Below are 25,784 nucleotides of genomic sequence, written 5' to 3'. Positions count from 1 at the left end.
TAGACAAGAAGGCGATTAATTTTTGTCTGACAATTAGTATGAAAAACGTCAGTCAGCAAAAAAAACCTATGAAAACGATTTAAAAAAACCTGTTTATTGATTTATAATAAAAGACCAATGAAAAATTAGAAGAATACAAAAAACAATCTTTTTACATTTATTAAAGGAACGCACAGTTTGTATTCAGTGATGAAAATAAAACGTGTTTTTATTTCATTGGTTTTGCTATATTCAGTTCCTCATATGTCTACGAAGTCAAAAATTGTTTCAATGTTCAAGAGAAATGCATATCGACTTTTATCATGTTTCAACAAGGAAACTATAGTTTCAACATATGCAATTTGATGGAACAAATAGGAAGTATAACACTTCATTTCACATTTTTGCTAAAAATTAAGATAATTTTAAATTAGGCGAAAGCGGAAAATATCACGGATATGTATGAAGGGCTTTAAAAGAAATATACACACCACTATGATCATTGCAGAAAGTATGCGTCGATTTCAGCTTATATTGTGTACGGTAACTTTTAAGTCCATTTAATGACTTTTTTATAGATAAATTTAGTTCAAGATTTCATTGAGGTATTCTGTATATCATGTGTATTCTGTACAGGTGTTGCAGTGGTCAATGCATTGGTTTTTCAAGGGATGCAACCGCCATTCACAGATTTAAATTTCGTTGGGTAAACTTTTGAATTTAAGTTCTCTGATCGTGTTGTTCGTATTGTTCGTGTTGATTTTCTCATATTTTTAATTTTTTGATTGTCTTTATTTTATGAAACGCTATGTGTTGTAACATAATGTAAAAAAAAAGATTTTTTCTTTCAGGGAATATCACTATCAAGATTTTATATCATTTCTAAAGAGCGAGAACCGTTGTAGATTTATTCCTATGAACATTTCATCGCATTTGGAAAATGGTATAACTGGAAATATAAGACCTTTATTTTTGTGTTTGTTTTAACTTCATATATATATATATATATATATATATATATATATATATATATATATATATATATATATATATATATATATATATATATATATAATTATTTCTCTTCTTATTTCTTAGACCAGTCAACAAGTAATGACGTGTGTATGGGTTTTATGAAGACGGTGAAAAATATGTCTGCAGAGTCACAGATTGGGATTTTTGAAGTCAAATACTTTGCATTTGATGTTCAATATAATTATGAACTAAAACCGTCTTCTTGTGAGTTCAAGGGTAACTTGCAACATGTCGAGATGATGTTGATATGTCGCGGAAAAAACAGGTACAGGTTTATTTTATATATATGCATGAGTTTTTTGAAACATTAACAACACTGTTGACTAGAGAAACTATCAAAGAAAATACTGTATAGTCAAATAGTCATTTTGCTAATTTTCATATAAAAGATCTTGAGGTTCAAAGAATATATATTTTTAAATACATTATTATGAACACATAGTTTCCAGATTAATAAAAATATACCATTATTTCATCCAAGTAGTAAATGGAACAAGGTGTGATAAAAATTCAGCTTGTAAAAGAAAAGGAGAAGTTTGTCAAGGAAACTTGATGATGGATGATCAGTTCTGTACTCGTAAGATGAGTTTACCGTCTAACGGTTCTTTCTAAGTGCATGCATTTTTTTCACACCTTTTGTATTTTATGTTGTAATTGTTTTATTCACAGAGTTGTTCACTACTAGAATATAGTAATAACGAGGAAAAAATATCAAGGATGTTAAAGGTTACGTATATTTAATATAAAGAACAAGTGCACTTAAGCTATAGAGAATGGGCCCTTTTTCAGTGCCGTTTTAATGTAGTAAATATCAACATATTGATTTTTTCTCGTAATAGTTAAGCACTGATGGATACTTCTGATTTATATGCACGCTTAAATTTACCAAAATTAGCATACAATTTACAAAATTGAGAATTTTTAAATTCCTATAAATAATCTAAATCCGGAAAAATCGAACCGAACCTATTTGAATTGTGTCTATTTAAATCAGAGGGAGGAGACATTTAAATCAACATTGCTCTGTTGGTGGTGGATCGATTTGCGCGTTTGCTGAATTATACGTTATGCATTATTTTACGTCTGAAAAAAAAAATCGAATAAAGTTTTTAAGTTGCATATCACCATAGTGACCAAACAAAAATTCCTGACCATACAAAGATGATGGAACGCGATTTAAAACGTGTCAATGTTTTACAGTGAAGAACATTTGACAAACGTTTACCTGGATAGAACCCACGTGATTGTTTGAAATAATTTATTCCATGCGTGGGTTTAAACATAGGTCTCGCAAGTAATACATTGTAGCTTTCGCTTGCTATAGTAAAAACCTTGAAATTTTCATACGTTTTTTCATTTTTTAGGTACCAGCCTAATGTAGTACAAACTTCTTACTTTCACAGGAGTTTTCTTAATGTATAATGCGTATTTTGTCTTTTCCACAAGTTTGTACTAGGTTAGGCTGACAGTAAACAAAGGCTTTGAAATGAATGCCCGTCCTCGATTTACTATACAAAATCACGAATGTCTGCTGACCCCTACCATGTTTTAAAGCATCGTGCTTTTTATATACCATAACATTCAGCGCTAAAACTTTTTAATTCTTATGAAATAGATATCAATAGATGATGTTAAGGAAAAATATGTTTAATTTGAATCTTCATTTTTTACTATTTACCGCAGCCCATAAGTGCACTCGTCTTTTCTTTGGTAAATGGTGTGTTATAACAGTCATATGCATATATATGTCATATTTAATCGATATGTGTCGCAAAATCATGTAACATAAGTAATCAAACCATTAGCTGTAAAAAAAATTATTTTATTCCTACCACATGAAAAAAAAATGATTAGCTAACATATCAATGTCACAGGATTTAACAAATCTTAACATTGTTTTCATATTCTTTTATTATAAACTCTTGTTAAAACTGTGAAATAAGATGAACATGATGTATTTATTGGTGGATTAGGTCGTCAAAAAAGAGGGTTTTTTAATGAAAGTGTATGATTTAAGATTTAAAGATCTATAATCATATTTTCATGTTGTTGCAAATATGAAACTGTGTAAATATGTTTTAGCCACTCGCCTTCTTTACCAATCATGTGATGGATATTCACAATGTGACAGGAATAGTGAATGTAGATTGTTGGGATCTATAAAAACATGTCAGTGTATGGATGGTTATGTTGATATTAACTGGCACTGTGTCAAGTGTAAGTATTTGACAGTAAATTGTACTGTAAGTTTGTGAAGTGTAATATACATACTCGCGAAATAAAATGCAAATTTCTGTATTAAGGTTCTCTCACCCTTAGCCTCAATTAGTTAAGATTAAAGTAAAATAAAAAAGGTTTTTCTAGTGCATCGGGGGCTTGAACCCCAATGGCAATATGTAGTAAATCCCTCTTAATCCACTAAGCCAAGCTTTTGTTGAAGAAGTAATCGTCATATCAACACTATAAGATCAAATGAATATGTCAATATTAGAAAAAAAGGGTACGAATAAAAAATCAAAATAATTTAGAATGATTGTTCAGGGCTGAGGATCGAAGATTACTGAATGACTTTTTCCTGTTTTTAATCCATTTTTTAAGGGGAAATTACACATGCTTCATGTTTTGTTAAACATGTTATTAGTTAGTTTGAAATATTTGAAGTCCCTCGTGATGTTAAAATTGCATTTGTAATTACATGATTTGTTTAAATTTATGTATTGAAACTTTCTCACGTACATATGGTATTGGTACAAAAAATATATTAGATATATAACATAATATTTTGTAAAAGAGTTATATAAGAAAGACAGAGAAAAAAACAAATAAGACAGACAGACAATCACATCATGTACATCAAATATAAAACAGCTACGTAGATATTGCTTAAAATTGCAATTGTCATAGATATTGAGTTCCTAGTTACTATAATAGCTACTGCATATGCTACGTACAATAACAGTTACAATTTGTTTTACAATCTCTTTCATATTCTGAATATCTGCAGGTTGCTTTTTCAAAGCATAAATTTCTGAACAAGGAATTTGCCAGCAATAATTCTACTTAAACTAATAAAGTCAAGTTTTTGGACAGATTTGATATTACACGGAAAAATATACATGCGCATTATTTTACAATAAGTATCAACAAGTTTTGAACTCTGTATAATTTTTTTATTGTTATATTTACCAAAAAGTATTCTACTGTTATCGAAAACAATAGAAACATTGTTTATTGTTGTGTTTCGTTGAATTTACATGAATTGCCATGGATAAATTATAATCATTGATAGGTCATATTTGTACTCAACCTATTATTTTCTTGCAAGATTCAACTCACCTTGATCAGGGTCAATAGGACATTTGTTTTCTTTTTTTAAAGGAACTAAATAAATCTTACTATTTGAATCATTAAAGTACAAGTAGAGAAATATGATATATTCTATCAAAGGTCATACTAGAAATAAAGGGCACTGAAGCAGTATTTTTGACAATTCTTAGATCTCTATTCATCATTAACTATATAACTTTAACAATGTATTAGACAAATCTTGGTGTTTTTGTACATACGATATATTAACATTTTACAATTTCAGCTGAGTTGTCACTGGGAGAAGATTGCAGCTATGATGATCAGTGTTCGGTTACCAATAAGGCCTCCCGATGTCTGTATAATGAAACTAAGAACAGAAGAATGTGTTCCTGTGTGAAAGGCTATATTGCCAGTGGTTCAAGATGCATAGCAGGTAAATAAAAATTATGAATTTTACCTGCAGAATACATTTACATCCAAAAAGCATGATTCCTTGTATCTCTCACGGAAGCTCTTTTGAAACTGACGGGACTGAAATCTACACGTTTCAGTTCTTACCAAATTATTAGAATTTTATTTAATCGAAATCTTCGGCCACCTACGCAATATCAGGGACTGTACAAGATAATCATGTCAGACTCAAATTTTCATATACGATGAACTGGCCATTCATTTTTATTATTATTATTATTATTATTATTATTATTATTATTATTATTAAGCAACCGCTGCCAATCTGGATGAATGCAAGCTTGAAAGTGACAGTGGATGAACCAAACATTGTTTTGAATTATATTATTAAAATATATCTTTATAAAAAATAATAAAAAACAATGGTTATTATTATTGTTACTATTATTATTATTATTATTATTATCAATTATCATTATTTTTATAGTGATTGCTGATTTAATATACCGCATAAATCACTAAAGAAAATATTTTAATGTTAAAATAAACCATACATTTACCGTTGTTGAAATATGTAAATATAGATAAGTATAAGAGATAATTAATAGATATTATTTTGAAATATAATATATATATATATATATATATATATATATATATATATATATATATATATATATATATATATATATATATATATATATAAAGATATATATATATATATATATATATATATATATATATATATATATATTATATATATATATATATATATATATATATATATATATATATATATATATATATATATATATATATATATACAGACAATAAAATATGGGAATGGTACATTCCATTTTTTATCAATTTTCTATCATTATTTTATTTCTACTTTTCACCTATTTTGCGATTTTTTTCAATTTGTACAATATCACTTTCATTCCGCTTTCATTGATGTCTAAATCATTGTGATTCTCTAACACTTTGCATCATTTGCAATAGTAATCATGTTATGTCCTATATTTTGTTTTAGATGGACTTTTTCTGCATGGCCAGTGTAGAGCAAACAAACAATGCACAGGGACGGAAAATGCAAATGTGTGCACACCCTATGGAAATAAAAAACAATCGGCTTGTATATGCAACGACAATTATATTGAAATAAAATCAAAATGTTACAAAAGTGAGAATCAATTCATGTAAAGTATCGAAAGTTTAAATTTTAGAGAATATTTTTCAAATTAAATTAAATTTCGGAAGCATTTTGATATCGCTACTCTTAAAGGTAATCGTCGCCTTCATGAGTCTTGTGAATGGTCAGAGCAGTGTACTGGGTCTACTGGAGCTAATGAATGTAAATATAAAGACGGAGTAAATATCTGCGCATGCCCAGAGGGCAAAGATGTTTTCAACGGAATATGCTTGAAAAGTAAGGACGACCAAACAAATTTGTTTTTTAATGTTACACAAGTATTTGAGGGATTTTAAGAAAGTTAAAACTGCGACAATCACTTTTTAAAATCCAAAACACTAGGATTAGCCTTTATATTTTTTCCCATGTAAACATGTTAACATTTTTATAGTCAGTAAACTAATCCTTGTGAATTAACTTAGTATTGCTATGCACTGCATGATATTCGAGTTTGTTTCCTGAATAAATAACAGGCTGTAGAATTTCATAAACAATATACATGATATATATATATATATATATATATATATATATATATATATATATATATATATATATATATATATATATATATATATATATATATATATATATATATATATATATATATATATCCTAGATAAAAATCTATTTGAAGGACAATCTTTTATTTTGTCTGGAATAAAATATTTAAAAAAGTAATGATAAGGATGTTTTTTTATTTGTATACAAATAGTATTTCTTTTATTCTTTCTTATAAGTTATTTTTATTTCAGGTAGATTAACCCTCGATGAAGCATGCTGGGTAGGTGGACAGTGTACAGGTACACCAAACTCTGGCGTTTGTATGGGTAATCAAGATAAAAATGGAACACTGCTTTGTCATTGTTCGAACGGATCTATAAGACATAACAGTAATTGTTTGCCAGGTACATTTTGTAATTTTGCATGTGTATTTTTCAAAAAATCAAACATAAAAGTATGAAATAAATTCAGATATTTGATACCTTTGTTCCTTTCTTCTTTGATGTGTAACTTATTTTGAGAACAATATTAGTTTTTTGTAAATATATTGTTAATTACCTTTTTCTTACTTGTATTTATGCTGAATTTAAAACATTTAAAACATATGTTTAATTACATTGTTAAAAAGAGCCTATCATAAACATTGTTTTATAGCAAACAGAAAGCTTTTCGAAGAATGTACGATTAATACTCAGTGTACTCAGAAGTCAGGGAAGGCCGTTTGTACAGCATTACATGAGAGAAAATTGTGCATGTGTAAAGCAGGTTACGTAGAGGAGAGGAAATCTCTAAAGTGCCGCAAAGGTGACTTGTGCATTTTTCCCAAGTTAACTGAGTACAAAGTTAAAATAAGAATATGAAATGCAACCTCAGATTTCCTCTTTATTTTAGCTAACAAAAGAATAAATGAAAGATGTCTTATAAATGAGCAATGCAACGGAACAGAAAATGCAAATACGTGTCTTCATAGAGAGAACATAACCAGATGTAGCTGTAACGACGGATTTGCATGGATTCACGAAAAGTGTTTGAAAAGTGAGGATGAATGTGTTTTATACCCTAAAAAAGTTTGCTTTACGAACGAGAAGTTAACTATGTGTACTTTTGTTGTGCTTTATGGTTTGATTGCATTCCCTAGAAAGTTTTTTTTTCTTTGAATTATAGTTGGAAGGAAACTATTTGAAACGTGCAGTAATCGTGAACAATGCAATGGGACAGACAATGCATGGAATTGCACAGATACACATGTAGACAACAATAAAGTTTGCTTCTGCCAAGATGGGTATTTGAATTTTAAAGGACAATGCATTAAAGGTATTATCTCACTTCTGTTCTCTCTATCATTATCATGCATTCTTGTACAAAAAAGTTGAAGTAAACCAATATCATCATCACTATAAATCAGATACGTGTTTTGAACATACAGACATACAGACACCGTCAGTTAAAAGTGATAATATTTAGAATTTAGCTATTCGGACATTTTTTTAACATTGGAAAATATACAATATACTATTATGTATGTTTCAGGTGAATAATTTTTGTATAATAATTATAATAATTACTGTATCAGTTATATTTTGAAGTAAATTATCCTCTTCCTCTGATATAGTGCGTATTTATTGTTTTGGAAAACATGATCTAAATGAGGAAATTGCATTTAATCCGCCTGTTAAACTTGTAAGATAAGTTCATTCATTGATTTTGTCTCAATTGCTTTATTGTAGCTGGCAAAAAATTAAATGAAATGTGTGAGACACATCAGCAATGCACTGGTACAGATAATGCAGATACATGTCGCCTTGTTGGAAGGTCAAGCATATGTAACTGTAACGACAAATTTGATTTAATGGACGGAAAATGTTTGAAAAGTAAGATACATATATTGTATGTTTGAAACATTAATAATTATAAATAAGTTGTATTGATTTGAGGGAATTAACTGAGCTGAATATACGAGGGCTGTCAAAAAAGTGGGTAGACAATCGCTTTTTTGTCATTTTAAACGATTTTGAATTACGTATCGTCAAACTGTGAATGCTGCCTATTACTCTCAAGTAGACCAAAGACTACGACGATATAAAACATTATTATAGCCTAATACAGATTGGATTGTGTGCTATTGCCATTGCATATTTAATGACCACTCCAATATTTAAATCAATAAAGTGCAATCTTTTGTGTTCATGTGGGATATAAAGGAAGTGACATTGCAGAAAAAATACACAACCCGCATTACCGGGTAATGTTAATATATTTTGCGATGATCGCTACCTTCATAACCCGCATTTATTATCAAAAAAGCATATTTATATTAACATTTTTGTAAACAAGTTAATTGATTGTAAAAAGTTAATGAAATTGACTTTATTACTTTTGAAGGGTTGTGATCACAATTTTGATAAAAAATGATTTTTTCTGATTTTAATGTTTAACAATGCTTTGGTAAGGCATTTTTTTAGGCAGCCAAAATTTGAGTGCCATTTGTTGAGTTATAAGCGAGTTACAGAGCTTACAATTCTTTGCTCTATAAACAAAGCCGTTGCTTACATTTCGAGTGTTGAAGTAAAATATTATTAAAGTTTTAGACCTAAACTGAATGTGTGAAGGTATAGGAGCTGTTTATTTATGCTTAAAATGAATAACAAGAACAAAAATCAGCTTAAACAGATTTTTTACTAGTAAATTGAGCTTATGTTAACACAAACAGAGCAAGAGTCTTGTTTACATGACAAAGAATTGTGAGCTCTGTATTTTGCTTATAATTCCACAACTGACTAACTATTTCATTTCATCATTAGAATTGCATTTCTAAAGCAATTTATATAATTAAAAAAGAAAAATAGAATTCTACAAAAATTGTGACCATGCCCCTTTATTGTACATCAGTACGTTAGCTAAAAAGCAGCCAAATGGGAATTGGAGTCTCACATCATTATTGTTATTTTGTATATGTTGTATGTTTCAACCACTCTACTAACAGGGCGTATCGATTTCAGTCATGTCAGTTTCCTGTCAGTTTTAGCCGCTGTAGATTTTGACTTATCGATGAACGACACGTGTTGATTTCAGTCTGCTTGTTTCTATAGAGCTATGATTTAACTAAAAGTTTCCGTAAGAAATAGAAGGAATCATACTCGATACATGTAAAAAGAATCTACATTGCTCTGATTTTTATACAAAAACATAATATAGCCTATATTAACATATTATAATACTTTTCTAGGCGTCGTCATCTAGAAAAAAATTACACGTGTCCACAAACTTTTTATATAACTGTCGCATTTACTTCTATTGTGTTTCGTGATATAATAACATTATAACATAACTGTTACTTACAATTATTTTTTCGTTGATTTATAGTTGAAAGAAAACTTTTCGAATCGTGTGTTAACTATAAACAATGCAACGGAACAAAACATGCACAGAATTGCACTGATATGAATGAAGATAACAACAAAGTTTGTGTCTGTCAAGATGGATATTTTGAGTATAAAAGAAGATGCATTCCAGGTACTCTCTCTCTCTCTCTCTCTCTCTATTGATCGAACGATCGATTGAGTAAATAAAATAGCGAGTTCCATTTTTTGCTATGATTTAGTTCCAAACTCTCTGAAAAATAACAGCGATATTTTAAAATCTACGAGAGGTTCTTCTCACGATTTTAAAGATCTTGCATTCATTAGGAGTATACAGTATTCTTATAATATTTCATTTTTTTTTCAAACATAACGAAATGAACGGTATATAGGAAAAAATGTAAACAGGTTTACATTAGGTACAAGAACATGACAAAATTAGGTCGATATTTACAAACAGATGCAAGATAAAAAAAATTCCACAACATAAAACCACAAGACATGATATATTTTAGATAATTCATTGTGGTATTTAATTTAGAATTATTATTTTCTATTTAAGATAATTTCGTTAATTATATTCTATACTTATTGTATAAGAAAAATAAAATTAGACGATCGATTCGTTTTGTGGCGCAACGACCTAAATTTGTTTATTCTGCTCTATTATAGCTAACCGAAAATTCAACGAAACATGTACAACGCATCAGCAATGTACTGGTACAGACAATGCAAATACTTGTAATTTTGGAGATGGTGTGTGTAGTTGTAACAATAAGTATACAGCAATTAATGGAAAATGTTTGGAAGGTAAGAATTTCATGTATACATTTAAGATGCTTGTAAATTGTGTATGTAAAAAAATTCTTTTTAAAATCAAAGGTGTTTTCATTAACACGAAAGGGTGGTTAATTGATCAATACATCACTTGAGAAGACCTAGCTAATTGTATAAGTTAATAAGGACTGAAGGAAGTTGAAATGTAAATGAATGACTGCCCTGTCTCGTTCAATCATCTTTCATACACTGTTTACTCAAAAGTTGACTGAACGTACTTAATACACTCTTTGAATTTTCGTTGTCTTCAATAGTGCTTTAATATGTTTAGTATGACATTCTCAGTCTTTATATCAATGTTTTCAACGTAGTTGGGTTGAAGCTTTATGAATCGTGCATCAGCCATAAACAATGTGACGGAACAGAATTTACAGGAAATTGTACCAAGATAGAAAACAACACAAACGTGTTCGTATGATGAGATCAGGATATGCAGACATGAAGCGCTCTTTTGACGTGTAGTTTTTCGTTTTTTGTATTTTTGAGAATTATAAACAAGTAAGTAGTACATTTTATTTTTATTCGAGATTTTACAACGTCTATCCAATTTTATTGTATTTTCTGAGTTTTGCACCTAGTAAAGAACAACCAATTACATAAAACTTAACAAAAGGTTAAACAGAGAGAGAGAGAGAGAGAGAGAGAGAGAGAGAGAGAGAGAGAGAGAGAGAGAGAGCGCGCGAGGAGAGAGAAAAGGGGGTCCAACATTATCCTGATTCTGATTTTAGAGTGTGATACAACTTTCTAATTTTTCAAATTCTTTTTTAATTAGGAACATTCATTTTCTCAACCGTAAAATTTTAAGATTATTCTAATCTCTTAAGGTAAAGTATTTAGACTGAGATGAATCAGCAACAAGGAAAACGGTGTTTCACTTTTCAATGAAGGACAGCATCAAGTTTTTAAAGATATACAATCGGGAATTTCCCTTTCCCTCGACGAAGCAATGAAGCAATTAAGTGAACCGACATTTTGGATTGTTTTATGATTGTGAACTAAGGTACTTCAGTAAATGAATGGAGGAGGGGGGGGGGGGGGCAATATAGAGAAATGGCCACTGTCCTCATTCCCATTTCAAGGTACGAAACAGAGAACAAACGGACATGTAAAGATACATAGGCATGTATTAAGCAATTACTAGATTAAAAAAAAGATTAATCGTAAAAATAAGATAACAAGCAAAATTCACTCAAAATTCCTATATTTTTATTAAATTAAAAACATGTTTGCCTGATGTCTTACTTTTACAAACAAATACATAAGACTATATCTTTAGAGATCCGGAAATGAAGAGGAATTTGGCGAAATGGAACGACTGTTCAAGGAGGTTGTAGACCTGTCGGAACAATTAAAAGTAAACAAAACATATCAAGAAAAAGAAGAGTGTTAAAAAGGGAAGAGTTCTTTTAGCACACAAGTTTGCAGAGAATTTTAAAAGTGTGAACAATGCGTCAAATGTCACACTTGCTGAATCTAATAAAAATAATGAAAATTTGTTGAGTTCAAAGTTTGTTTTACATGAAAAAAAAGATAATTCTGTAAAAGTGGCGGCTATCTTGTATACTTAAATTCAAGAAGATATTTATTGTGTCAAAGAAATACATTAAAGATTTTTAAAAACCCAAATGATTAACCGTTGCGATAAGAAATGTAGTTTTTTTTTTATCTAGTAAGGATAGTAGATATAAATAAACGTTGTTAACAGAATTTACCATTTATTAAGGTCTTCCGTTTCCAACGGAAGACCTTTCTATTATTGTGCGGGAAGGATTATTTTTCTTTTTTTTTTTCTTCCTAGACGCGAACTTTGAGGCTTCATATCTTGCTTATTTCTGAACGGTTTTTGCTCAAATTTTCAGGGCTAATGTACTTTACAAAACACTATCTGAAGCAATTCATAAAATTTAGAATTCCCTTTCCGTTAAAGAGTTATTCCCCTTTTAAAAATTTTTAGGGCCTTTTGTTTCCAGACAAAGGCTCCGAGACTATGATAGCAGGGAATGGGAATCCAACGAATTTGAATAACAGAGACATTGTAGTTGTGCACATCTGTTTTTGTTTTTAGATTACGTTTTTTATTTAGGAAAAGGTAGGGGATCAAAAAACAGGATTCAAAAAAGTGCGAAAATTTAGACATATTTTTCTTTATATCTTTTAAACGAAAAATATTTTGTTAAGACATGTAGAATAAAAGTTGTGCAAAATATAGAGGGCTTTCATTTGACACCAATAAAAAAGTACTGGCCCCTTAAGGATGACGTTTACTCAGAATGAAAAAAAAATCCACTGATGATAATGAAAAACCATCTATTGTGTGTTATAGACCTTTGCTTGTATTGTTATTTTTCACTTTCAGAAAATTAGGTCAATGACCTACTTTTTGAGTTAATGGCCATTGAATATATATTGAAAAATCAAGAAAAATCCCATAAAATTTTACACTACGATTGATATTTTCTTAATTATAAAAATATTACAAATAATTAAACACTTTAAAAAATTAAGATACAATTTATGAATGGTAGTGACACTAAATAAGTACACAACATGAAGATTTCAGCATCAATTTCAAAAAATAATTCAGTCCGAATTTCCTCTAATCCCTACCCATATTTGATTCTATTTTACAAAAAATTGAATGATGATAAAACAAAAACATTTATGATATTGAACTACTTATATTGACCTTATTCTGTTGGCATAAAATTTATATGAGGTCAATGATCAAAATTTTGATATATGATGACTTTTATCGTTTTTAAGCATTTTTCAATATTTTTATTATTCGTGCCATAAGATTATTTTAATGAATAAGTGAGGTAAATCCAACGGAAAATATGCAAAATTACGTAGACTTAAATATAAAATCCTAACTTTTAATATTAGACTACTGCTAAAAAACTTTTAGCAGAAAACAAAATCTGCAAAATTTAGTCCGAATTTCCTCTGTTTGGCTAAAAGTCAATTTTTGTTTGAGCATAATTCCATAATAAAGTAAAAATATTGAATGTTTTGTCAATAATGATTTATTTCATAAATACTTTTTGTGTTTAGAACAAATTTTACTCTTTACATTGAACTTTTTAACAATCGGAATTTGAGAACTCAAACCCTGAGTAAATAACACCCTTAAATTAAGGGCCAATGGCCCCTAAAAAATTTTGCTTAATAACTCAAAAACGGTTAGGATTTTGATATGACTGTCGCTGGAAAAGTTGTTTGTTGGGATCTCATAAAGGTCGTTACAATGTTATTTTGTATGTGATTTGTGTAGTATGAGTGTAAAAAGCTTTACATGTTAACATGTACCTGTTTTCATTTGACAAGTTAACGAAAGTCTTTGCGCGTACAACTGGCATAAAGTCACCGCAGAAAGTATGCTGGTTTATACAAACGGCATAAATTCATAAGAAATTTTTTTTTTTTAGAATACGTGCTTTTTTAGGAGTTTAAGTCATTGTTGTTAAGTTCTTATAATGCTCAACCCTTAAAAACGGGATTTGGAAAACAAATCATTGTTTTTCTTTTCTTGTAAACCACAAAATATGGAATTAAAAAAAATCTATGCATTATATTTTAGTTATTAATCCATACATTTAAAATCTACCTTGAATCAGAGCTGGTGTGTACCATTACGTAAGCTCTCCCTCGCCCGCGGCCGAGAAAATCGGTCACCATGGTCGCGGCTGGACTACCTAGCGGTCAGGGGTTATCTAATACACGAGAGTTGCGTCTCTCATATATGAGTTTATTTATCCGCAAACCCAAGAATTTTTTTTCGTTTTGATTACACATGTTTTTTTATGGATTAAACGATTGGGTGTCAATTAAGAAATCGTTCAGTTAATTAATAACAGCAATGTCATTCTCAATCTAAAGCAATAATAGATATAGATAAATTGTGGGTTTTAAGTTTAAAATAAATAACTTCTATTTGATAGAGTAAGGTCATTATACTACAATTTTCAAGGCTTACTGGGTTCTGAGCTGTGTGGGTCTGTGCGTTGTACCTTTACGTAATCTATCGTTCGCCCACGGCCGAGGATCTCAGCCACGGCTGCACTACATAGCGGTTATTTATACACAAGATTCGCACACCGAGACGCACACTTCCATGCATAAGAACGTGTTTGAGTTAATATAGTCGTAAATACAAGAACTGTTTTAATTTTATGTTATAAAAGTTTGTCCATTTTGTATTTATTTAATTAAATTTGAGTGTAAATGAATATTAATGAACGATATTACTCCAAATCGGAAACATCGTCAGACATAAATTAATGGTTGGTTTGTTTATATAAAATATTTTATAAACTGTACAAATAATGTTTTAAATCAACACCCCCCCCCCCCTAAATATTAAACATTTAAATGATGATCATCCATCGCCCATGGCTGAGGAGATCCGGCACGATTGGACAAGTGATCCGCGGTCGGTTCGTGATCTTGTACCTTATCACGCGTTCATGTTTCATATTTTGGCATTTTGCACGGAACCAACTATATTTTATTATGTTTTCAACTATTATTTTGGTTTAAGATGAAAAGATAAATTTATTTTACTTGTACAGTTGATTAAGCATTGGTGTATACGATAGCGTACAAGGTAGTTTAAAATCAAATCAAATTATAATCAAAGTTCCATGTTACGTGTTTGCGGTAGGTGCTAGCACGATAAAAGAATGTCCTGAGTTGAGGCATTCGATGATTATTTTAAAGAATATTCACATGAATTTTAAACAACTTTAGATTAGATTCTATCGGTCACATATTAATCACTTCTGTAGTTTTTCTACATGTTCGTTTCATTATGGAAGCGAACTCATTGCTGCCCCCCCCCCCCCACCCCTTCCTCCCGCCCCGCTGACAGGAGCTCGCGCTGTATTTTTTTTTTTGGCGAAACGATATCAAGATCTGTCGAAAATCATTTTTGGTGGCTTCTTCTTGTTTCACTTTCCCAACCGTTTGTTTATTCGGTCAGTCTGTGTTAAATCAATCGCCACGTGCGACCGAGAATCTTGTGTCGCTTCAGCGCACACAGCTCAGAACATATATAGCCCCGGGTCATCAATTGTTATGTAATTGAGTAAAAGTTGGAATGGTGCTTTTACTACATAAAATATAAATAAAAAATCATCCAGAAAAAATGTTACCGTAACTCAATAGTCAATACCAAAAATAAAAATCCGTATGATTACAAACTGAAATCGGTTTTTCAGTATTCGGCGGGATTTTATTTTTCTTTTAACATTAGTATTTTTATTGGTTTCAGAGAATACGATGTAAAAATACAAACAGGAAATTAATCTAATATTATTTACATTGATAATGTTGAAAAATATTTAAAATTAAATTAGTCACATTCGTTAGAAAACAATGTTATACAAACATCCGATAATTTTTTTCCTATGTCGTATCATTCGCGTAAATAAATATGTTCTGTACATATCCATGTACCTCAGAAAAAATTCAAATGATTAAACAAAAAAGAAAGTTGTAATTACTATTTCGGATTTTTTTCAAAGTAATTTAACATTGTATTGAAAGAACAAGAAATAAAAATGATTTAAATTTTTGACTCAATCTTCGTATATATTACCGGCGCTCCTTACATGTATAACGGCGTACAGTGTATATAGATTATCATGATCTATTTGAATTAAGTTCCATTCGTAAAGATTCCCATAATAATTAATTGCATGACTGTGTACATTGTAGGCAAATCCCTGTGCGTTAATTACGTCTTGTTTTCCGTTAACAGTGGTTTAAGTAATTAAAATAATTACTTTTTAAAATATCTATAATCGGGATTCCAAAGAACTTACTTACCGCAATTCATAGAAATGATCAGTATGTTTTCTTTCTATGTTTACATTTAATTTTGTTCAAATAATTAATAAATTTTCTATCATTTAAATTGTGTGCTTCATCAAATACTGATTCCAATTACCTTGAAGTCATTAATTTTTCCATTGGCTATTGACAAAAAAAGAGACGCTTGACCATCCAATGAAAACAAATACACAGAGTTTGATTGACAGGTTCAGCCAGGTGCAGGTCTCACCCGATGTCCGAGGTTATGTGTGCCGCGAGTGGTCTCAATAAGAGTTATCGATGTAAATAAATTAAAAAAGATACATGCTTATCAAAACATGCTCGTGTAAGTTAAAGTTGATTAAGGCTTGTTCCAACAGAAATCATGTTTTGCTAACTGTATTTAATATTTTTTATGTATAGCGAATTTTAATATTGTGCAGTCAGTTACCGGTAACGAATCAGTATGCGGTTTCTCGTGTATGCAACTATTATTATCGGAATTCCAAATATTTTTATTTTTTGTTTAAATCGCGTTTCTTTGTCCTTCTAAACTGTATCAAACTTCCGAAAATATAAAGGATGAATTACGGAGACAGTAATTTCAACACCCCCTCCAGTTTCCTAGTTTTGAATTCGTTTCCCAGTATCGAATTAAGCGCCCTTTATCTCTTCTGACCGAATATTTTGAGGCAAATTAATTTCAAAAATATACTAGAGGTACATGTTAATGGACTTATAAATGAACAAGGAAAAACAATTGTGGGAATATGTCATTTAAACAAATTATATGATCGTTATTTTTATCATACCGATTTCCGGTCAAATTGAAACTGGACTTGAACATTTTTCATTTCCGTTACTTTATAATATTGAATTTTCATAAAAACACTTTATAGTAGTAATTGATGATAAGTAGTTGCCATTTTCCTTTGTTTTTCCCGTATATCTATCAATTTTTGCAGCCAAATAATACTTCTGTCGCAATGAACCGTAACTAGGAAAACTACACGTGGTTCTTTTTGAAGTCGTAATTTCATTCAAAGCTCCATTATTATTTGATATGATGTATTATCTTTTTAAATGAATTATATTTACTAATTATTCACTAAATAGGGATCAATCACAAACTTATTTTCATAGTTAGGCTTTCGTTTTTTCTGCTTTGAACATCCGGCAGCTCAAATCTGGGGCACATTTTTAATTTGTAAACAATTCGGTAAATAATCGTGCAAATGGCAAACAACTTCACGCACTGATATAATATTTATTTCTGTGTTATAATCACCTAGCTAGAATTTTTTAAAACCTCAACTTTGTCTTCCACCAATAATTTTTCTAAAAATTATTCGATACTGGCAAATATTCGTTACCGGTAAAACTGTACCAGTACTGAAACATCGTATAAAAACGTTATATATACATGTACTCTGTAACTAGTCGTCTTTTAATACATATACCTTTCTTTTGTTTGTTAGAAATAAATTCAGTTTTGTAAAAAGATAAGTATATCATTTCTTCTAGATTTTTTTTCTTCATGAAAATACCTACAAGAGAGTTTTGCCAATCACAAACAGTTTAAAGTACATGTAATGTAAAACACGGGCTCCATTTTGAAACAAATTGTAAGAGAGTTCCGAATGAAATCTGATAAACGTTTCACATGGTTCTCGCACGCTTTGCTCGAAACGATTTAAACGCATTGTCCGAAATTCTGCACGCTTTGTCCGAAACGCTAAACGGTTTACACGAAACGCTTCACGATTCACACGAAACGCTAAACGGTTAATACGAAACGTTTTTCGCACGTAAGTCGCACGCTTTTTTTGTTGTAGTAGTACGTTTCAGGGTCTGTAAATTTTGTCAGCACGCAACAATTCTAAATTGCACATTGTCTTCAAAAATTTACAAATATTTAAATAAAGAAGTTATCTTAGAGAAAAGGTTACGTGTTTTGTAAACGGGTTCGGTTTAAAAAAAAACACCACAATTCCTGACACATGAGTACATACTGTTTATTACAATGCTTGCTACCCTCTGAAAATTTAACTCGCCATTAAATATCTCATTTTTTAAAATAATGTTTGTTACGATTACATAAACTGTGTGCGACAAATAGTTTTCCTAAAACATTTTCTTATTATACCCCCCGTAAACAAAGTTTGGGGGGGTATATAGGAATCACCTTGTCCGTCCGTCCGTCCGTCCGTCCGTCCGTCTGTCTGTCTGTCTGTCTGTCTGTCCGTCTTGTCTGTGCAATTGTGTCCGGTCTATATCTTTCTTATGAAGATACATTGGAAGTTTTACTTCACACAAAGATTGCTTATGACCTAAGGGTGTGTCATGACCTTGACCCAAGGTCATTTGGGCAAGGTCAAGGTCACTGGCAGAAAAAGTGCAAAATTCGTGTCCGGTCCATATCTTTCTTATGGGGAAACATTGGAAGTTCTTACTTCACACAAAGATTGCTTTTGACCTAAGGGTGTGTCATGACCTTGACCCAAGGTCATTAGGGCAAGGTCAAGGTCATTGGCAGAAAAAGTGCAAAATTCGTGTCCGGTCCATATCTTTCTTATAGGGAAACATTGGAAGTTCTTACTTCACACAAAGATTGCTTATGACCTTAGGGTGTGTCATGGCCTTGACCCAAGGTCATTCGGGCAAGGGCAAGGTCACTGGCAGAAAAAGTGCAAAATTCGTGTCTGGTCCATTTCTTTCTTATGGGGAAACATTGGAAGTTCTTACTTCACACAAAGATTGCTTATGATTAAAGGGTGTGTCATGACCTTGACCCAAGGTCAATTGAGAAAGTTCAAGGTCATTGTTTCAAAAAAGCTAAATTCTGTCTGTGTCATGTCTTGTATTAATGGAAATATTAGAAGCTAAAAATTAACAGTTTCCAAAAATAAAGCAGTTGTTATTTATAAAAAATGGACAGTGAAATAGATTCATCCAATATTTTCTATAATAGCAAAAATACACGCGTAATGATTTTTTTCTTAGCGGGGGGTATCAATTGTGAGCTTGCTCACAGTACCTCTAGTTTTCTTTTTCAAAACACGTTTTATATGCAGGCTTTCAATCACAACACGTTTTAATAACAAAAGCAGAACTGAAAGTTAATAATTATAATCGTTTGACACCATATCACATATATTTTCAACTCGCAGCAACAACGTAAGACCTACTCGTGGCTTTGCCACGAGCTCTGCTCTAGTTTTAAACGTTATGTTTGTGAAGGCCTAAAAAGATGCATTTATCACCTTTAGGTTCTCAAAATGATGTAAAGGCTGTTTAGATAAGCTCTTTTTCCAAAAATAAATGACCCTAAATCCCCATTCCTGTAGACCTAAAATATGCTACAAAACTTAAGCCATTCTGGTATTGTTTATGCTCACAGCTAGAACGTGTACATTCTTATACATTCCGCCACACTGAACGTACTCGTAATGACTTTCGTGCAACTTAATGTGTCTATTTTGTTTACTTTGAACTATTAACATATAACCATATACGTGTTTCAATAACAATGAATAATATTCAATACATTTTTATTTTTTTTAAATTGTAGTGGGATTGAATCTGTACGAGTCGTGTGTTTATCATGAGCAATGTAACGGGGCGGAAAATGCAAGAAATTGTACCGATATCGAAAATAACACTGTATGTTTTTGCCAAGATAGCTATTTAAACTTTAAAGGAAGGTGTATCGAAGGTAAAACTTCATTTCCTCTTTTCTTCTAAATCTTTTTTTCCAATCAAATGAGGAATCAGAAAATAAACCCCCCTATATAACACATACAAGTTTATATTTTGCGGTATAAGCAATCGTTGGTGTTAAAGGATGAGTATGGTCCAATTCTATTTGATTATATATATATAATCTATGTTATTGTTTTAGATAAAATAAACCTAGATGATATGTGTGAAATTAACCTTCAGTGCAGTGGAACAGAAAATGCTGGTGTTTGTGGAAAAAACCAGACCTGTACATGTGATGAAGGATTCATACGAAGTAAAGAAGGATGCTTACCAGGTAAATACGTAGAAGATGATCACTGTCAACAATCTGTCCCAAGTAACTGCTACATCACTTTTGGATGATTTTAATTAAAATGCACATACATGTGAAAGAAGTGCAATTGGAATTGATAAAAGGGAAAATATCTAAGATATCTTCATCGAAACAATTATTTTCACTCAAAGGAGTCAAAACAAATTTCTTACAGAAATTTATAATGGGAAATGCTTTTATATTTTCTTCATCCGACACTCACTCGAAAAAAAACCTCGCACAATTTTTCAACGTTATCATTTTGTCTATTTTATGGCTAATGCAATGCAAAATCCCCGTAGACTTTTTATTTTGGGTTGTGTATCGAAACCTGAAGTAGTAAAGTGGCGTTTCAAAAGAGACATTCTAGACATGTTCATATTAATGGTTGAACGTAGTTTGAGCACAAAGGTATTCATGATTATCGAAATATTAAGTGAAAAATTGTGGAAGCAAATATTCGAGACAGAGTATCGTAAAGTTAACAAAAATATTCTACATTTTGTTTCTAAAGTGTTTTGTGACAATAAATTATAGCGAGAAAATAAATGTCAATCGGGAGTGACACAGGAGTCATAATATAAGGGGTTTACCTTTAAAAAGTTGTTCATCAGGTCGAGTTTCTTGATGTCGGAAACTTAAGCTATTTTAACCCAGTTTAATGTTTTAAATGTTTTAGAAAAGGACATGCTGTTACTTCTGATAGCTGTAGGAGGAATCTTTGGCATATTGACATGCTCACTTACTATATTATTTGCACTGAAAAGAAGAAACCCAAATACAAAACGGTATACTGAATTCAGTGATAACAATACATGTTTCATGTAATTTGCAGAATTGTTCATGTACAATTACATATTTTATTATTTCAGTCTAGAATGTCGCAGTTCTTCAAATATACCAGTGGGAAACATCCGTTACTCAATCGTAGATAACAGTGCTTGTGGAAGTACATCTGAGGTAGGTTAATAAGATAGAAATAAATAAAAGATAAGCACAAAAATAAGTCCAATGCTCAAACAACTTTTATCTATAGCGCTTTCGCCGTACCGGGCTCTTCAGCAGATTTATTGAATATATATATATATATATATATATATATATATATATATATATATATATATATATATATATATATATATGTGTGTGTGTGTGTGTGTGTGTGTGTGTGTGTGTGTGTGTGTGTGTGTGTGTGTGTGTGTGTGTGTGTGTTATTTTTATCCCGAGACTATAAAAAATGTGGTTTTCTTTCTTCAGACTTCAGTGGAAAACCGACAAAGCTATTGCAATGCTTTAGCCGAAAACATCTACGATGAAGCCTATCAAAGAGAGGAGCAAGGCACTGAAAACGTGTACAATTGCTCGGAACCACAATGTTATGGAACACAGGATTGTGATAACGACATATACAATCATCTTCACCAAAAACCAATACAGATGTCTGACGCCATATATGGCGTGCCAAAATCGATGTCAGAATCGATGTGTTCAAAAATGCAAGAACACAGATTATGAATATTTGTTATAAGTACTGTATAGTACATTTATTCAGTTATTGGTGCAGTGTTTTATGTGCAAAGTAGCTAAGCTGAACACCCAAGAAGTTGGTTCAAGCAAACATTGTTTGAATTTTATCACTTGTAAAATAATGCTTTGTAATTTCTGTGTTTATGTTCAGGTTAAAAAATATGAAGCATAACCACACAGTGTAAAATTGATTAAAGGAAAGGAAAATATATCGATAAAAAAACTATTTGTCCAATACCGTGATTTTACATAGAAATGAAACGAGTAACTGGGGAGTGCAAATGCATTTTTTAATACCATAGAACCCACAAACCTTGACAAATTTTGAAATTAAAAAAAAAACTACTATGCAAGCATCAGCCGAAGAAGGTATCTGTTAGAAAATTTTGTTTTCAATTGATAAGAAATATACTAATGCAAGCAAGGAATTTTGAGGTTACAACCTTATATATTTCCATTTGTGCAGGCCATGTAAAAATTAGACATTACAACTGATATGGCAAAATAATGATACAGGTATGTTGGTCTATGATTTAAACAATTTACTATTTAACTTTGAGTGGGTAATTCAGAGATAGAAACTTCTCGTCGGTAAACCTAATAATGATAAATCCTTTTTTAGTTTTATGTTACATTTTCTAAAACTGACGTATCCCTTTTTAACTTTTCCCTCAACACTTGTTAAACTGATTTCGCTTAGTTTTGAATAAGGGATATTTTCACACCAAGATGCTTATTTGGAAAAGCTTAAAATGTAAAAAGTAAAATTGTTTAAATAAGCACTCGATATAGTATAAATTTGATTTGATTGCCTAAGCTACTAACAATTTATGCAATACTGAAATTGTAATGGAAAAGCGTGTGAATCTGCGGAAGTAGAAACCTATTGTATGTATATCTACCAGGAAAACTATGGTAATTTTTGTATGTGTGGATAGCATCTTATGTTCATAGTCTAAACCTTATGGACAAGAGGAAATCACAAAGTTTGCACCGATATGATCGACTTCTAGCTTGACCAAATATTTCTAAGAAGAAGCAAAAGTAGCCTAAGCACCCCTGTATGTTAATCAACACAATTTAAACAATTTGTGTAAATACCCTGCAGCTTGTTTTGTAAATGGTAAGCTCTCGTTGAAGCATAATCAGCGTGTTCGCTGAGATTTTTGAACTGAAAACGAGAGAAGCGGTGAGCCAATGTATTTTTTTCACTGTATATAATTTGACCTTGTGTTGTGCGTTAAGCTTTAAGTAGTAAGGTATTATGTATTAATCTCAAAACCTCCCTAAACTGAGATGTTTGTCAATTGATAACCGATATTAAAACGTCATCATGATTCATCTGTGGGAAACAAGTTGTAAATGTTTTCCCACAATGAAGCGACTCCTACCTGTTTTTCATAGTAATGAGGGACAGCTCGATAAAACCATCTTTCTGTGTATATGATTTCATATCCTGAAATTTAGCCTCACAAAATTGTCTCACTAAAACATATGGACCTTGCATAATAAATTATATAGCCTCTCTGGCTTCATTTATCAATAAGAGGTGTGTCTGATATTATCAAACATCTAGTGTCACTTTGATAATGCATCACAAAAGTAATAATATTTTGCCAAACTGAACAAGTATAAGTTTGTATAGCAATAAACGACTGTGTTTCCTCCTTTTATGTACTTTTATAGTTTTTGAAAGTATTACGTCAAGTTTCCTTTTTAATTTATGTATAAAAACTCCTCATTCGGAGACAGGTACACTACAGTCAAATTAAAAAATTCAGAAAATGAAGACTATATTGAACAAGCATTTCCCGGTATTTTATCAATTACTTGTTGCAGTTGTTTTTTGAATTTTGGCCGATAATGAAAAAAAAGACTTTATTTTTAGTACTTTAAGTTAGGATTTCCCTAATTGACTTGTTACAATTATTTATGACAATCATTTTGACATTTTCCATTTTAAATTAATTTTTTTTCTCGGAACATACTCAATATAATTGAGTTTTGCCTAAGTGCATTCTTCACTTTAGATGGGTTTATTTGTTCCGATTACAATTACATGTATCCTCTTGTGCAAGCCACTGCGTGATCTTTAACATCATAAAACTGCATACATGTAAAAGGACACGGTTAACGTTACTAACTTATCTAGGTTGCTGAATAATAAGTAAAACCTATGCTTATAAAAACCTGACACAAAGGTTGTTCACATAACTCAAATGTCTCTGTCTTACCCCTTCTCAGGACCTTCTAACATGAATAAAAACTTTGGCAGAACATTTAATAGACAAAATATACTGTGGTTTCATTAATATTCAGGGGTATCAATTTTAATGGATAAAGTGAAAATCGCAGTTTCGTGGCCAATGACCCTATCAAAGCAAACTAATAGTAGAAATTGCAGTTCAATGAATATTTAATTTCAAGGATAAACTTAACAACGAAATCAACGAAAATTGGCAATCAACGAATATTGATGAAACCACAGTATATCATATTTAAATTTTAGAACATGATTGTACATAGTTTGTATGTAGCAATACAGACGCACAATGAAATTTCAACATATAAAAAAGGTATTGGGAAGGATGTAAATTTATGTACTAATTCAACATGTCTTACATCTAGACGATTCTTTGCATCTATTGAAAAAACCAAACGTTTACTAATAAATCATTATCAGCCTTTTGATATAGATTAAGGAATGTTTAAGGAACTAATATGTACTGCTGTCTTGATGAATATAAAATGACGTCAACTACTAAGCAAAGTTATATATATATATATATATATATATATATATATATATATATATATATATATATATATATATATATATATATATATATATATATATATATATATATATATATATATATATTGTTTAAGCCGATTTCTTTAAATCAATTCTAATGAAAGACGTCCTCTGTTTTATACAACAGCACTTTTCAGAATTTAACTACATTCTAGGTAGAATTTAATATTAGTTTGAAATCTTCAATACAATGCAAACAGACCAGTCTTGTAATTGTAGCTGTCCGATGTCTTACAAGTTATATTATAAAATCATGGTGATAAACATTATAAATAATATTCTTTCACTCACACTGACCATTCACACCTATAATAACCTGTTTGACTACTTCATTATATAGACATTATCTTTTAAAGCATTACAAAATACTGAATTACGATGAAGATACTGTTATCATTGTGGAGGTAATTTTAAAAAGTGAGTTTAATATTTGACAATATGTTGTTTTGAATCCAAAGTAGCTAAGTCATGGTTATTAGGAATACTAATTATGACCCGCTTTGCGTTTTGCGTTATTTAACTATTTGAAAACATCAACAAACGAAAATATTAAAAAGCCTTCATCAGCAATTAATAAATCATTTACATACAAACGTGTAAAAGGTAATAAAATAAAAAAAAATGTGATTTTTAAATGTACTCGCTATCCTTCGTATAAGACATTTGTATGGACAAAAAGCTATTCAATGTTTATCCAATATGCTGCTGTAGCCTCAGCAATCAAAACTAATTAATAAATCGTATATCGATAGAATGACACATTAACAAACTATCAGACCTGCAATGTGTTTTTTACAAATTCTATAAAATGCAGACTCAGACTGCATTCTTTACCTTCATTTTGGGGTATTTTGAATCGCGCGTGTACACCATGAATATAATGTGTACATATAAATAGTTCGGTTGAAGTGTGAGCGTGTACATTTAGCAAGACACGCATCCATACGC

The 25,784-nt window shown here is 30.7% G+C and overlaps 1 protein-coding gene across 1 annotated transcript; it reads left to right on the top strand.

Moving 5' to 3' along the window:
• Positions 1 to 422: 422 nt before the first annotated feature.
• On the top strand, positions 423 to 23,818 carry LOC128161710 (transmembrane cell adhesion receptor mua-3-like). Its single transcript, XM_052825075.1, has 21 exons — positions 423 to 517; positions 616 to 685; positions 831 to 922; positions 1,078 to 1,277; positions 1,495 to 1,591; positions 3,097 to 3,231; positions 4,607 to 4,756; positions 5,768 to 5,917; positions 6,020 to 6,163; positions 6,682 to 6,834; positions 7,085 to 7,234; positions 7,322 to 7,465; positions 7,595 to 7,744; positions 8,158 to 8,301; positions 9,794 to 9,943; positions 10,462 to 10,599; positions 20,012 to 20,155; positions 20,342 to 20,476; positions 21,174 to 21,282; positions 21,367 to 21,454; positions 21,752 to 23,818. Exons 1-21 carry the CDS (start codon positions 442 to 444, stop codon positions 22,007 to 22,009), a joined length of 2,877 nt encoding a protein of 958 aa, XP_052681035.1. The 5' UTR covers positions 423 to 441; the 3' UTR covers positions 22,010 to 23,818.
• Positions 23,819 to 25,784: the final 1,966 nt, after the last annotated feature.

Source organism: Crassostrea angulata, chromosome 8, assembly GCF_025612915.1.
Source record: "Crassostrea angulata isolate pt1a10 chromosome 8, ASM2561291v2, whole genome shotgun sequence".
Taxonomy (NCBI): Eukaryota; Metazoa; Mollusca; class Bivalvia; order Ostreida; family Ostreidae; genus Magallana; species Magallana angulata.
The sequence above is the reverse complement of the archived record's forward strand: the minus strand, read 5'-3'. Positions and strand labels throughout refer to the sequence as shown.

Bases quoted from the DNA above. Each gene is read 5' to 3' on its own strand.
- LOC128161710 (XM_052825075.1), top strand. From the start codon at position 442: ATGAAGGGCTTTAAAAGAAATATACACACCACTATGATCATTGCAGAA. The intron at 7,466-7,594 runs GTGAGGATGAAT...TTTGAATTATAG, and splicing joins TCACGAAAAGTGTTTGAAAA to TTGGAAGGAAACTATTTGAA. The intron at 9,944-10,461 runs GTACTCTCTCTC...GCTCTATTATAG, and splicing joins TAAAAGAAGATGCATTCCAG to CTAACCGAAAATTCAACGAA.